Source organism: Phacochoerus africanus, chromosome 7 (assembly GCF_016906955.1).
Source record: "Phacochoerus africanus isolate WHEZ1 chromosome 7, ROS_Pafr_v1, whole genome shotgun sequence".
In the NCBI taxonomy this organism is placed as follows: domain Eukaryota; kingdom Metazoa; phylum Chordata; class Mammalia; order Artiodactyla; family Suidae; genus Phacochoerus; species Phacochoerus africanus.
Genome location: NC_062550.1, coordinates 79432855 through 79449165, shown reverse-complemented (window position 1 = coordinate 79449165; position 16311 = coordinate 79432855). Strand labels below are relative to the sequence as shown.

Here is a 16311-nt window from a genome sequence, read left to right as displayed (position 1 = left end):
AATTTTTCACTGAGCAGCCTACTTTTACTTGCAAATTTTTCTATTTTTACAAATACTCTTATCTTTCCAAATGTTACTCTCAAATCTCTTTCCAGAATTACATTTCTCAGAACTTAGCCTTTTTCTAGGTTTATGAATTAAGTTATTGATCTCTTTGCCAACTTTGCCAAGCCAGTTTTTCACAGTTGCTGGGCCAAGACTTTGTAATAACCCATACTTATCTGTATTATTCTTCTCTATGAGGAGTTCTTGCCATTGAGCTGTATGACTTCAAGATTTTACTGGCTGAGCAAGAAAGCATCAGTGTTCATTAATATGCTAATATAATCCTTTTACAGAGCAAAATCAAGAATGCAACAGCCTTGGAAATCACCATGCTTTAAAAAAATAGCATCACTCATATGCAGGGCATAAGATGAGGGTAGCTGGCTGATGTGCCAGAAGCACATAGGAGAGGGGGCAGCATGCTTGAGTGCCCACTGCCTCTAGGGTTCCTGTGGAGACTGGTCAATGGCCAAAAGGAACATTAACTTGGGACCTGGGGTCTGGAAGCAGTGTTCTTACATTGATTGCTACTCATTAACCATGTAAACTTGTGCTAGAGGGATCTTCCAAAAACCTGATTCAGTTAACACTCTCCTGAAACCCTCCCCATTTCATAAGGATCAAGTCCAGATTTTTTCATGTGGCTCAGGAAAGTTTCATGGTCTGATACTTGCCACCTCTTTAATTTGTCTCTGGCTTCCCTATGCCTCCATTTCTTCAACTGTAAATGACTGGGGTTAGATTAGATGATTTTTAAAGTTCCTTTCAGATCTAAAAATCTATGACTCTGAATAATTACAAAGTCAGCATCAGCTTTCAGGTAGGATAAAAAGGAATTTATAAATTCCTGTTTCTAAAATAGATCAGCTTGAATTATCCTGGGGCAAGAGAAGCTGTTCAAGTATAAGAAACAGAGTTTACTTCTGATTTTTAATTTGGGGAGAGTATGATTGGGTGTCCTACAAAATCCTAGAGAATCAGATTGTTCACTGAAATCCTATAGATCATGTTCTCTGTGTTAGAATTATAAAGTATAAGGGCTGATAAAGACTTGGAAACCCCTAGCCTTTGTCTTTATATATGATTAAAGTCCAGAGAAATGAAGTGCCTGTCTGGTATAATAGAGCCAAAGACTAGACTCCAGGCTTCTTTATTCCCACCATAGTGTCCTTCCACGACAGAAGACTATTTCACTACCGTGGATTATGTTTACTGTTCATACAGAAAGCCCATGTCTATGTCAATGCTTGGGCAGTATTCTGGGAAGACAGAGGATTCACTCTGCCAATGTGAGCTCCAGGTCAGACCAGTGTGAATAAGGATGCTTATCTTTTCTTCTTCCAGATGAAAATCCATAAAAGGATTCACTGATATTCAGCAGATATTTGGTGAGGGCCAGCCATTGTTCTAGAACAAGGTCTCCTCTCCTGAATCTTGCATTCCAATAGCAACGGATAACAGACATGCTAACAAATAACTTAATAGGAGAGTTTCAGATGTGGATAATTAATATGGAGCAACTGGGGGAGTTCCTGTTGTAGCTCAGTGGGTTAACAACCCAATTAGTACCCATAAGGATGTGGGTTTGATCCCTGGCCTTGCTCAACGGGTTAAGGATCTGACATTGCAGTGAGCTGAGGTGTAGGTCATAGACTCGGCTCAGATCCCGTGTTGCTGTGGCTGTGGCTGTGGCGTAGGCTGGCAGCTACAGCTCCAATTCGACCCCTACCCTGGCAACTTACACATGCCACTGGTGAGGCCCTAAAAAAGAAAAAAAAAAGGCAAAAAATATATATGGAGCAACTAGGGCTGGCTGGGAGGGTTGCTATAGATTTAGTAACCACTTAAGACTCAGACTTATTACTTTGTGAACATTGTCATCACCTCGATTGCACTTCTCTTATTAATGCCACAATTGCATCTTACCAGCTCTTGTGGGATGTATTTTTCCTTAATGTCTTCATATCACAGCAGATGGATAACTTTCTTATATTTGTTGGGCATTTAAGCGCATTCACATTGTGTCTCCTATCCCATAACTGTATTTCCTTTTCTTTTCCCCTGCTCAGACTCCATTGAAATGGAAGAGTCTCTGTTCCTCAACATTTCATATTTTTGCTGCCTCTGCTGCCTGCACCAGACTTGAGTCATTACAGTACTGTTCTTTAAACACCTCTGTTTGACAGGAAACTCTGCTGTGGCAGCCCCCTCCAACTTTGTGCAAGTCAGTCACCTCAAGCCTGCTTGCTTCTTCAAAAGCCTCTTCAAGTCCTGCCATACTATCACATATTCCTTAGTGGCCTCTGTCCTTAGTCATCAGCTGTCCTTTTTTTTTTTTTTTCCTTTTGGCACTTAGTACAGAGGACTCCATGTTGCTATATATAAATATTTCCTGGCTTCTTAGTTTCATTATCAGCTCCTCACGTTGGGAGAGGGAAGCATTATAAAATTATTTATGTCACCAAATATAAATTCCCAAATGTGTTCTGCGTTAATTGGTGCTTGGAACAAATTAGAGCTGTGTTAGAAAAAAAAGCTGGTTGCTCCCTATTTACCACACATTGTATATGTTTTTGTTATATAGTATGCATCACTTCGTAGCATTATTGCTTGAGTGTTATTTCTCCAGCTGGAATTTGTCTTTGTTGCCTCATGCAGTAAATGGACATGGTTCCTGCCCATTACATACTTGTTGAAAAAGTGAATGAAGATTTTTTAAAAACAACGAGCTGTTTCAAAGCCTGTAGTTTGCTCATGTACATTGTGAATTTTAAGGAGGGGATAGGGGAAGGAGAGCAATATAATCATGCTGAAACTATTTGCCCATGCAATACTCTGTTTTCAAGGAACCATAAATCTTTCTTAGAGATACTGATATGCAGGCTTAAAACATAGAAGACATCTAACTCCACCTAACTCGATGATGGTAATGATGATATTACTATTTCCTGGATTTTAATTTCTTTTAAGTCAGGGTCTATTCTTTAACTCTCTGTACTGAATTTTGAAAGGACTGTTAAAAGCCACATGGTTCAGCAATGCACTCATTGCATGAATTTCTGCAGTATGTCCAGCTCATGTTTGACTACTTCAATTTGGCAGGTAGCTGCCTTTCGTGGCAGCCCTTCTAGCAATGTGCTATTCTCTGCACTTAGAAAGTTCTAGTGAAGTATATATTCTGCCCCGGTACTATCCACTTAAGGTTGTTTTTATACCTAAGGGTCATCCGTATGAGTGAGAATTTGATAAAGTAACTTGGACACAAAAAACATATAATAAGTGTGTAGAGATTTGAGCCGAATTGTAAGAATCTTACTCATTAAGTTTTTGAATTGGGATTTGGGACTAAAATATACCCTGGATTAAGATTGAATATGTTTTCCACCTAATTAGTGTTTAGTTATGCCATTTTTGTGCCTGTGAGAATCTGCACATATAAGTAGAAGTGGCATTTTTGTAGCCTTACAGTTTTAGTATGTAAATATGGCTTTTGAGGGACTTCTTTTCCTGAAGATGGGGCATGAGAAGTTTACAAAGGCAATCAGCAATTAGGTATGTAAGTTGATATTTTTTTATATTTTTTACGATGATTTTTTTTATATTTTACTTCTTTTCCCCTTGCAATACTGCTCCAAGAAATAGGTCTGGCACTTTGTATCTCTTAGTATGAATCATGTATTTCTGTGTGATCCAGATTATTCAAGTCCCCAAACTGCTTCACATTAAATAGGTTCCTGGTTTTTGTTTTACAATCCTGCATTGTGTTCTCTCTGAGCATATGACAGTTTAAAAGGAAACTTCTACTAAAGAAAACTGGACAGGCCATGGCCCCCAACAATATGGGATGTAGACCTAACAATGAACAAATGTTAGAGATGCTATTTTGAAGGCCTACTTGCCTTTTCACAAATTATCCCTTATTCATGTTACAAATCAAAATATTCCATAGCTTATAGCTATAAGTAGAGTCATGTTGACAGAAACAACCCCAATTCACTGCCCTCTTTTCTCCATCCTCTCCTACAGGACTCTAGTATTCTCAAAGTTCCCATTCCTTAAGTGTTCTTGGGAGGGATCAGGGGTGTTTCAGATGTACATATGGGTTTTATTTGCCAGGTTTGGGGCTACATCTGCTAGGATAGGCTTCCTTCTCTAGGATACTATTTGGAGAGAGAGACTCTGCCTTCTATACTTAATGTTTACTGCAGCTGGGGCTCAGTCCTGCTCTAGGCACTGCAGCTACTTCCTTGACTCTATCAGGAACTATAGTCTCTCACTGGGAGCTGCTCTTGTTTTGAGATGATATCATGATGATCTCGATAGTTCTCCTCTCCGATAACCAAGATATCTTCCCTGAGTTATGTTCATTATTCCTGGCATTTTCATCCCGAGGTAAATTCTTCAAGCTTTTGTGCACATGGACTTATTTGTGGCCATTCCTCCAGCTCGCAGCTTAAGCTCTGAGAACATCTGCAATGGCTCTCAGCAACGTTGACTTCCTGCAGCACCCTCTCAGAGGCCGGGATTAAAGTCCTTTGATACAGCTGAGCATATTAAAAATCCCATATGATTCCTGTTATGATCTCTAGACTCTGGAAGCAAATGAGTTTTCATCATCTTCTCCCAGGGTGCCTGTAGTTTGATTCTTTAGGCTGTAATTGAATGTGTACTTTACTTACAGACCAGTGCAAACCTTTAGCAGTAGCGTGGCAACATGTGAAGAGTATTATGACGGAAGTCAGAAAATCTGAGAGTCATTTCAGATCTTCCTGAAAGTGACCTGGACACATTTATTCATTCATTCTATACCATTTATTGACCTCATCATGTACTGGACACTCTGCAAGGTATTATGCATACAAAAGTGAATTATATGCTCAGTTATTCATTTTTTTATTAAATGATAGTTGATTTACAATATGGTGTTAGTTTCAGGTGTATAGCAAAGTTATAAATATATATAAGCATATATATTTATATAATATATATGTATTTTCAGATTGTTTTCCTTTATAGGTTATTACAAAATATTGAATATAGTTCACTGTGCTATACAGGAAACCCTTGTTGCTGTCTATTTTATGCATCTGTTAATCCCATACTCCTAATTTACCCTTCCACTCCCTCACCTTTGGTAGCTGTAATTTGTTTTATATGTCTGTAAGTCTGTTTCTCTTTTGCATATAGATTCATTTGTATTATTTTTACATTCCACATATAAGTGATATGTAATATTTGCCTTACTCTCTCTGACTTACTTCACTTAGTATGAAGTATTGCTGAAAATGGCAATATTTCCTTCTTTTTTAAGGATGAGTAATATTCCATTGTGGGGTGTGTGTGTGTGTGTGTGTGTGTGTGTGTGTGTATCTCAAAAGGCAACTGAGCTTACATCTTCTTAAGCCAGTTGTTTTTTGATGGTCACTTGGGTTGTTTCCCTGCCTTGGCTATTATAAATAGTGCTGCTATGATCTTTTTTTTTTTTTTTGTCTTTTTGCTATTTCTTTGGGCCGCTCCCGCGGCATATGGAGATTCCCAGGCTAGGGGTCCAATCGGAGCTGTAGCCACCGGCCTACGCCAGAGCCACAGCAACGCGGGATCCGAGCCGTGTCTGCAACCTACACCACAGCTCACGGCAATGCTGGATCGTTAACCCACTGAGCAAGGGCAGGGACCGAACCCGCAACCTCATGGTTCCTAATCGGATTCGTTAACCACTGCACCATGACGGGAACTCCTGCTATGATCATTATGTTGCATATATCTTTTCAAAATGGAGTTTTCATCTTTTTCAGATGTATGCTCAGGAATGGGATTCCTGGTTCATATGGTAGCACTATTTATAATTTTTAAAGGAACCTCCATACTGTTTTCCATAGTAGCTTTACCAATTTACATTTGCACCATCAGTGCAGAAGTTCTCTTTTCTCAATACCCTCTCCAGCATTTATTATTTGTAGACTTTTTGATGGTAGCCATTCTGACCAGTGTGAGATACCTCATTTTGGTTTTGATTTGAATTTCTGTGATAATTAGTGATGTTGAGCTTCGTTTCATGTGCCTATGGCCATCTGTATATCTTCTCTGGAAAAAATTTATGTCTTCTACCATTTTTTTTTTTGGTCTTTTTGGGACTGAACCTGTGGCATACGGAGGTTCCCAGGTGAGGGTTCATTTGGAGCCACAGCCGCCAATCAATGCTACAGCTACAGAAACATCAGATCTGAGCTGTGACCTATGCCTCAACTTGTGGCAATGCCTGATCCTTTAACCCACTGAAGGAGGCCAGGGGTTGAACCTCCATCCTCCTGGATACTAGTTGGGTTCTTAACTCACTGAGCCACAATGGGAACTCATTCTACCATTTTTGATTGAGTTGATTGTTTTTCACTATTGAGTAATATGAAATGTTTGCATATATTAGATATTAACTCCTTGTCAGTTCATTGTTTGCAAATATTTTCTCCCATTCCATAGGTTATCTTTTCATTTTGTGGATGGTTTCCTTTACTTTTCAAAAGCTTTTGAGTTTGATTAGGTCCCATTTGGTTATTTTTGCTTTTCTTTCTTTTGCTTTGGGAGACTACAAATATTACTATGATTTATGTCCAAGAATATTTTTTACTTATGTTCTCATCTAATGATTTTATGGTATCATCTTATATTTAGTTCTTTAAAACATTTTGAGTTTATTTTTGTATACAATATGAGAAACTTTTCTGATTTCACTCTTCCACATGTAGCTGTCCAGGTTTCCCAGCACCACTTATAGAAGAGTGTCTATTCTCCTCTGTATAGTCTTTGCCTCTTTATCATAATTTACCTAGGTGTATAGCTTTATTTCTGGGTTCTATATTCTGTTCTATTGATCTATATGTCTGTTTTGGGACCAATCCTGCTTTGTTTTGATTACTGCAGCTTTGTAGTAAAGAATGAGGTGTGGAACGTTAGGCTTCCAGCTTTGTTCTCTTTTCTTAGGATTGCTTCTGCAATCCTGAGTCTTTTGGGTTCCATATAATCTTTAGATTATTTGTTCTAATTCTGTGACAGTATCATAGGTATTTTGATAGAGATCAAATTAAATCTGTAGATTGATTTGGGTAATATGGCAATTTAAATAGTATAAATTCTTTCAATCTGAGAGCGTGAAATATTATTCTATTTCTTTCAACAATTTTCAGTTTCCTGTATCAGTTTTACAGTTTTCAGCATATAGGGCTTTTATCTCCTTGGTTAAGTTTATTCATAGGCTTTTTTTTTTCATTTTTTTTTTGATGTGATTGTAAGGATTTTTTTTTTTTTTGATCTTTTATCTTTATAGGGCTGGGGGTCTAATCACAGCTGTAGACGCTGGCCTACGCAATGCCACAGCAATGCCAGGTCTGAGCCACATCTGTGACCTACACCACAGCTCACAGCAATGCTGGATCCTTAATCCATTGAGCAAGGACAGGGATCAAACCCGCAACCTCATGGTTCCTAGTCGGATTCGTTTCCGCTGTGCTACAATGGGAAATCCAGGATTTTTTTTTCACTTTGTCTTTCTGGGTAATGGTAACCTCATAAAATGAATCTGTGAATGTTTCTTCCTCTTTAATTTTTGGAATAGAATAGTTTGAGAAGAGTAGGCTTAAGTTCTCTGTATGTTTTGTAGAATTCCCCAGTGATGCCCTGGACTTTTGATTGCAAGATTTTTTTTTTAACAGATTCTATCTCATTACTCTATTCAAATTATCAGTTTCTTCTTGACTCAACTTTGGAAAGCTGTATGTCTCTAGAATTTGCCCATTTTTTCTAGGTTGTCCAGCTTGTTGATATATAACTGTTCATAGTATTCCTTTCTGAATTTTTTTTTGTATTTCTATGGCATTGCTTGTTTTTCTCCTCTTTAATTTTTTATTTTGTTTATTTACGTCCTTTCTCTTCTTCTTGGTGAGCCTGGCTAGAGGTATGTTAATGTTTATCTCTAAAAAAAAACAGCTCTTGGTTTTATTGATCTTTTCTATTGTTTTTGTGATCAATATTTTATTTATTTCTTCTCTGATCTTTATAATTTCTTTTTTTCTTTTGACTTGGATTTTGTTTATTCCTCTTTCTCTAATTACTTTAGGTGGTAAATTAGGTTGTTCATTTGAGATTTTTCTTATTTTTGAGGAAGATTTGTATCACTATGAACTTCCCTCTTATAACTACTTGTGCTACATCCTACAGAATTTGTGAGGTTGTGTTTTCCTTGTCATTTGTCTTGAGGTATTTTCTGATTTTTTTTCTTTGATTTTATTGTTTACTCATGTTTTTTTATAGTGTGTTCTTTAGTTTCTATGTGTTTTTTTATTTTGTATTTTTCGCTTTGTGGTTGATTTGTAGTTCCATGCCATCATGATAAGAAATGATGCTTGAATTAATTTCTATCCTCTTAAATGTGTTAATTCTTGTTTTGTGACCTAGCATGTGTTCTATCCTAGATAATGTTCCATCTGTACTTAAGAAGAATTTGTATTCTGTTTTTGTTGTTGTTGTTGTTGTTGTTGTTTTTAGATGAAGTGTCTTGAATTAAATCCAATTGGTAAATTGTATCATTTAGGATCTCTATTCCATTATCCATTTTCTGTCTGGAATTTCTGTTCATTGATATCAGTGAAGTGTTAAAGTCTCCTACTATAGGGAGTTCCCATCGTGGCACAGCAGAAATGAAACTGACTAGTATCCATGAGGATGCAGATTTGATCCCTGGCCTTGCTCAGTGGGTTAAGGATCCAGCATTGCTCTGAGCTGTGGTGTAGGTCACAGACATGGTTCAGATCTGGCATGACTGTGACTGTGGTGTAGGCCAGAGCTGCAGCTCTGATTTAACTCCTAGCCCAGGAACTTCTATAGGCCTCTGGTGCAGCCCTAAAAAGAAAAAGAAAGAAAAAGAAAAGTCTCCTACTCTTATTGTATTTCTGCCAGTTTTGCCCTTTACATCTCTTAGTATTTATTTTATATATTTAGATGCTGCAATATGGGGTACATATATGTTAATGAGTATAATATCCTCTTATTGTATTAATCCCCTCATTATTTTATAAAGTGTTATTTTTCTTTCTTTATTGACTTTGTTTTAGAGTCTATTTTATCTGATATGAATATCACTACCCCTGCTTTCTTGTTATTTCTATTTGCATGAAATATCTTTTTCCACCCCCACATTTCAATTACTGTGTGTCTTTTGCCCTGGAGTGACTCTTTCCTAGGCAGCTTGTTGTAGCTCATGCTTTTTAATCCAATCTTCCACTCTATGTCTTTGATTAGAGCATCTAGCCTATTGACATTTAAAGTAATTATTGATAGGTGCATACTTATTTCCATTTTAACCCTTGATTTCTGGTTAATTTTGTAGTTCTTCTTAGTTTCTTCTTTTTTTTTTTTCCTTTTGTGACTTGATGTTTTATTTTGAAGGTATATGCTTGGGTTCCTTTCTGTTTGTTTTTTGACAATCTGTTGTATGTTTTTGTTTGGGGGTTACTCTGGTTTTCAAGTGTGTTGACCCATTAGTATATCTACTTCCATTTTTTTTAATTAAAAAATGTTTGTTTGTTTTTCTTTTTACTGGCAGCCATATGGAAGTTCTTGGGCTAGGAGTCAAGTCAGAGCCTCAGTTGCAGGCCTACATCACAGCCACAGCAACATGGGATCTGAGCTGCATCTGCAACCTATGCCACATCTTGCAGCAATGCCAGATCCTTAACCCACTGATCCAGGCCAGGGATCAAACTTGTATCCTCACAGACATTATGTTAGGTTCTTATCCTGATGAACCACAGCAGGAACTTCTATATCTACTTCTTTTAGACTGGTGGTCCTATAAGTTCAAACACTTAAGAACTGAAAGGTCTACTTTTTTACCTCTCCCCTACATTTTGTGAATTAGGTGTCCTGTTTTGCATCTTCATATTTATTCTTTTGCTGGTAATTATAATCACTTTTACAAAGTTTTGATTTTTCTTTGATCTATATACTGGCTTATTTCAGTGATCTTTAATCCTTTTACATATTTGACTTTCCTATTGTGATTTTTCCTTTCCTGTAGATTCTTGTTTCCTTTCTATTTAGAGAAGAGCTTTCAGTATTTCCTTGGGTTAGATATAGTATTGCTGTATTCTTTTAGTTTTTGCTTGTTTGAAAGATTCTTTATCTTTCCTCTTACTTGAAATGATAATCTTGCTGGGTGGAATATCCTAGGTTGTAGTTTTTTTCCTTACAGGACTTTGGATATATCATGGCATTCCCTCTGGCCTGCAAAGTTTCTGCAGAGAAATTTGCTCTTAGCTTTATTGGTGGAGGCGTGGGGGGGGGCGGTCCCTTGTAACTGACTTTTTGTTTTCCTCTTGCTATCTTTGGAATCCTATCTTTAACTCTTTCCATTTAAATTATATGCATTGGTGTGGGTCTATTTGGGTTCATTTTGTTTGGGAATGTGTTTCCTGTGCTTCCTATTCCTTGATATACTTTTCTCCTATAGGTTTGGGAAGTTTTCAGCCATAATTTCTTCAAATACTTTTTCAATCCTCTTTTCTCTCTCTTCTTTCTCCTTCTGGAACCCCTATTATTCATAGCTTGTCAGGCTTCATATTATCCCATAGATCTCATATGTTGCTTCTTCTTTTTTTTTTTTTTCATTTGTCTTTCTATCTACTTTTCTGATTTGGCAGTTGCCATTATTCTATCTTCTGGATCACTTATGTGTTCCTCTATATTATTTAGTCTGATATTCATCACTTCTAGATTGGTTTTCAGCTCTGTAACTGTCTAATTTTGACTGGTTCCTCTTTACAGTTTCTGGTTCCTTGTTACAGTGATCCACGTTTCTATTGATAATCTTTCTTAATTCTTTTAGCGTTTTTATTATCTCCTTTTTGAACTCAGGGTCTAATAGACTAGTGAGGTCTGCTTCATTTCATTATTTGTTATTTCATGGAATTTCTCTTGTTCTTTTACTTGAGTTCCTCTGCTTTTTTAATTTTACTTAACTTTCTATGTCTTGATGAATTTAGGAGAAACTCTTATCTAATGTGGTCTTAAAGGGCTGTTTTTATGTGGGTGCATCCTTGTATAGACTTTTTGCGTCCAATATTTTTGTTGTTTTTGGTATGGATGCCAGCCACATCTTTCCTCAGAGTGTTCTGGCTGTTATCCCCTTGATAGAGGGTGTGATTTGTGTTGTGGTATCTGGATACTCTACTGGGTGTTGAGCAGAGCCACTTCTTTGTTCTGTGTCTGTCACAGCCTTATCGAGGGCAATATCTGCTCCTCCATTGTAGCAGGAGCCCTGGGAGTCAGGTTCAATAAGTCTTTGTTGCCCTTGAATGCATGCTCTCTATCCCAAAGGATGTGACCACTGAAGCAAGTGAGGCCCAGCAAAGCTATGCACTGTCTTTTCAGACATCTGTTGTTTTGTCCACCTGCAGCTAAAGGTTGCATCTCTTTCTCTGTTGTCTTTATTTCAGACTTAGTACTAGGCTGTGATGTGGAGTGGGCTAGTGCTAGGGGTCAGGGTGCTGTGGCTGTAAGAATCAAGTTGGTTGTGGATCTGGGCTGCCTCTGTGGCAGGCCTTTCCCAGGACCTGTCCACCCCTGATCTGGATCTAAGCTGTGGTGTGGAACAAGAGCTCCTGCTGGAAATGAACTACTGTGTTCTTCTCACCAAAGTCTTTTCACCTGAGATGTGCATTTCCTTAGCACTAAGCCCCCAAAGCAGGTCACTGTGGTCAGACCTCCCCCTACACTGTGGACTCTGTTAATGGTCTTCAAGGTCAGAGCCACCCACTCCATGCATGAGCCCATAATGTCTGCCAAAACCAGACCCACCTCCTCCTGTGCAAGCATTGATGGGGTTCTCCAATACCAGACCCATCTTGCCATGTGTGTGCTAACATAGGGCTTCCAGGTTCAGCTGAAACCGTTCTGTGGGCCCTCCAGGCTGTCTCCATGGAGCCTAGCCACTGACTTCTAGCAGTACCACCAGCATGCATTTCAGACTAGGAAGCGTGGCAAGGTGGCAGCCATTGGCTCTACTCTCTCTGCCATGACTACCAGCAAGCCAACATGCACACACTCCTTGTGAACAAAGTCCAGAATCCTCCAGTGCCAGCCAACCTCCTAGCAGGAAAAGGGGATCCCCACATCAAGGGTCTACATGTGGACTTTTCTTCACAGATCCTTCTCAAGGGTACCAATCTTATACTGATGCCTTTTTCTCTTTTTCATTTTCATCCTACCTGGTTACATGGAGATCTTTTTTGCAGCTTTTTTGGTTGTGCAAGAGATCTCCACTTTCCACTTCTTTTTCAGTGAAAATTCTTCCACATCTACATATAATTTTGATGTGTTTGTTAGAAGAGGTGAGCTTCACATCCAGATCTGCTTCACCTTCTGATTTGGTAAATAAAGCTTTATTTGAACCTTGTCAGTGTCATTCATTTACATATTATCTGTGGTTGATTTCATGCTGCAAAAGGTAAATAGTTTCAACAGAGATCCTAAGACCCCAATGCCTTAAATACTTACTGTCTGGCTCTTAGCTGAAAATTTTTGCTGACTCCTGCATTAGACTCTTCACAAAGAAAATTAAAAATAATATTATATCTGTGTTCCACCACAGATAATTAAATCAGAATTTGGAATGGGGCTTTGAGAGTTGGCACAAAAACCATTGTTTTTAAAAAGCATCTCATATAGATAGAAACACAAATAGATGATCCCTACCCTTAAGGAGTATATTTGACTTATTGGAAAGAAGAAGCTTACAAAAATTAATACACGTAAAGTAGATAAATCTGTAATGGGACCATTTACAAAATTCCAAGGGAGCACTGTATAGGGAACATTTTATTTTATTAGGGAGGTTTTCTCAGAGAGACATTTAAACAGATCCTTGAAAGGTAAATCAATTGGTAGACAAGATCCACTGGGGGTGGCCATAGGGAGAAGAGGAGAAGAGAGAACAAGATATGCAGAAGAACGTAAGCATGAATAAACATGGCCCGTACAAGGATTGATTGGAGGCTCAGTGTGCCCAGAATACTGAGAGGGAAGAGGGAGTGAAGTCATAGAATATAAAGCCAAAAAAGTAATGGCTGAACTGGGAAGGGCTTTGTATGCTAAGAAGCTTGTAACTTGCCCTGTTGACTTTTGTTTAGAAGTTGAATAGAAAATTGAATCTCTTTTGTAAAATAAGTAATTAGCTCAGATGATTGCCAAGAGCCTTCCAGCTCTAAAATTCAGCTTCCTGAGAGATTGTGTCAGTTGCTTCTTTTGACCTTCCCAGGACTGGGAACATAGTTGAGTTTTTATGAATGGCATGCCTCTTGTAGTACTGGGTCTCCCGGCTATCTCCTATAATTGATTCATTTTTTAAACAGTACCAGTGAGGTCAATGCTGCTTTGTGCATTCACCACAAGGCTTTGAAAAAAGTAGACTTCTGGAGGAAAAGAACCTTGCCTGGTCAATGTATTAAGGTCCTTAATAAATAGTATTACATAATGATAAAATACTTGTAAAATACTTTATGTTCCATGCAGAGAGATGCTATAAAATGGGGACAGATTTATTGTGAACATTCACATTCTTCCTAGTTAGTATTAGTGCTTATCATTTGCAAGTCTCTACACTCAAAACTTGGTATGTGAATTACTATGGAAGTTCTCCAGTATGGTATCTTATTTTGATATTCTACAGCTTCTCATTTTTATCAGGCTCTACACTGTAATTTCATCTCTGTTCAGACACTTGCTAGGATACCTATATCTCTACTCGTATCTCTAATAAACTACATGTTATTGGTTTCATATCTTTAAGTGACGTTTTTTAAATTCTGGTGTGTATTGAATATTATATTTAGCTCTTGCAGGGTCTTCCCAAGTGTACAGAATAGCCAGTGAATCAAAAAATAATATGTGGGAGGCTCAGTGATTGACGCTTCCAAGACTCTAAGGCAGTCCAGCCTCTACTCCCTGATTCATTTTATCAAACAGTCTACCAAAGGTAGATGACTGGACTGCATATTTCTAGATATATTTTAGAATGATGCAAGTCAAAATATAAAGACATTTTTGAAACTCCAGCAAGAACTTTTAAGAAAAAATACTATAGTTTCTGTCACTTGAACATCAAGTGCTTCTATTAAAGGAGATGTGTTGAACACTTTTAAAATGTACTTTTCGATTAGTAAGTATCACCCTCTCCTCTTCAAAGAAAATTATAGAGAATCTCTAGAATCACGGCCGCCATTGACCTCTCTGTGCTGTTCTTTCTTCACAGACATTGATGAGTGTGCTGAAGGGCGCCATTACTGCCGTGAGAACACGATGTGTGTCAACACTCCAGGTTCCTTCATGTGCATCTGCAAAACTGGATACATCAGAATTGATGACTATTCATGTACAGGTAAACAGGCTACTTATGAAATAAAACTTTCTGTGCCTTAAATTTACTTTTAAAAGATTCTTTCAACTTTATTATTATTATTTTTTTTTTGGAGAAACATGCCATAAATACCTTCTTATAACAAAACAAGTCATAAGCAAAAATGTGTCTTCTTGGTTTAGTAGTTAATTCTGAATCTGATCTAAGGAAAGGGCTATCTATTTGCCCTGGAGAAGTTTTACACTCCCTGTTAGAAAGAAAATATAAAGAACAAAATCAATAGGATACTAATTTTATATTTAAGTAGTATTTATACTCAAAACTTGTGTGACGTCTATGGCAAATCTGAGAAACAACCCCTAAATAGGATTTCTTTTATATGACAGTAGACTCTTAAATAGAGGAATAATGAGGTAAATAATGTGATGTTTTCAGAAATAGATTCTTTGGAGTGCTAGGAAATGGGAAAAGCTCCTTCATACTTCTGGGACATGCTGTTGAGTAATTGCATTATTCTTGTTGTAGTAACTACAAACTTCTTGTTTTGCTTATGTTTGTTTTATGAACTATCACTCCTGTTAGTACAGAGTCCTGCTCGGGGATAGCGTGAGTGTTAGTAGTGTCTGAAGTTGGTCCTAGGATAAAAGAACTTAATTCACTTCATATTCTATAGGTTTAGAATATGAAAGAAAATGGTGTTAGCAGAGTAGCTTGCAGACTTGGGGTTTGAAGAAATGTGACTGTGAAATAAAACATTCTTTTGGATTTTTTTTTTAAATAAAAGAAACATAAAATAGTATATTTTAGGAAAATGTAAAATAATAAAAATAGAGAACATTTAACATTTTTGTCATTTTTACTCTATCTCCAACTTGTAATTTTTATCATGCGATTGTATAAACAATATTAGAAGTTTCCAGGGAAAGACTCTATAACAATTCTAGGTAAAAACGTGAATCTGTAATAAAAGTGTTACCTTATGCCTTTGTATTAGTGTGTCCTCTTCTCAGTCTTCATGACAGAGACCTCACTGCCTACTACAGATCTTCCGCAACTGAACCATGGGGTAGTGCCCCCATAAACCCATCATATGCTGAAAATATCCTGAGTTGAAAATGTATTTACTGCACCTGGCCTACTAAATATCAGAGCTTAGCCTGGCCTACCTCAGGATACTTATGATAGCCTACAATTGAGGGAAAAAAAAAAATCAGTGAACACAAAGCCTATTTTATATTAAAGTGTTGAATATCCCATGTAATTTATTGAATACTGTACTGAAACTGAAAAACAGAGCAGTTTAAGTATATCGATTATATACACTCGGTTCATGGCCCCTGCCCAGTTTCTTGCGAGAGTATCATACTATAAATCACTCACCTGAGAAAAAAATCAAAATTCAGAACTCAAAGTATACTTACTATTGAACGCATATCACGTTTGCACCATTGCAAAGTTGAAAAGTCAGAGGTTGAATCATTGTAAGTGAGGATCATCTGTACTTGATTCCCTGTTTATTAGACAGAACAAAGGGACGGTCCTTCCTCTAAATTCAAATGTAGTATTTACATAAAAACAAAATGATGACAATAAAATGTGATGAGCATCAACTTCCCAATCTATGGGGAATAACCAGAGATGTCCTGAAGGTAGAAAATATGTTTAACATAGAATCGCTGGTGGATTTACAAATATTCTTTTGCTTATTTGTTTGTTTTTGTCAGTTCATCTTAAACATTTTCACATTATGGTAACAATTCTAACGCTTTTTCATTAGAAAATGTGTAATCACACAGAGTGGCAAAGTATTTGATGGAGCGCCACAGAGATATTTATCAAATCAAAAAGAAATATAATAAAAC

At 37.3% G+C, this 16311-nt stretch overlaps 1 protein-coding gene across 4 annotated transcripts in view; it reads left to right on the top strand.

The window, feature by feature from the left end:
- Positions 1 to 16311, top strand: part of NELL2 (neural EGFL like 2) — a 388134-nt gene that overhangs the window by 225246 nt on the left and 146577 nt on the right. For all 4 annotated transcript variants that reach the window (XM_047788021.1, XM_047788020.1, XM_047788022.1 and 1 more), the window contains one exon: positions 14345 to 14470. In XM_047788021.1, the coding sequence (XP_047643977.1) occupies positions 14345 to 14470 (126 nt within the window). The remainder of the gene's footprint in view (positions 1 to 14344; positions 14471 to 16311) is intronic.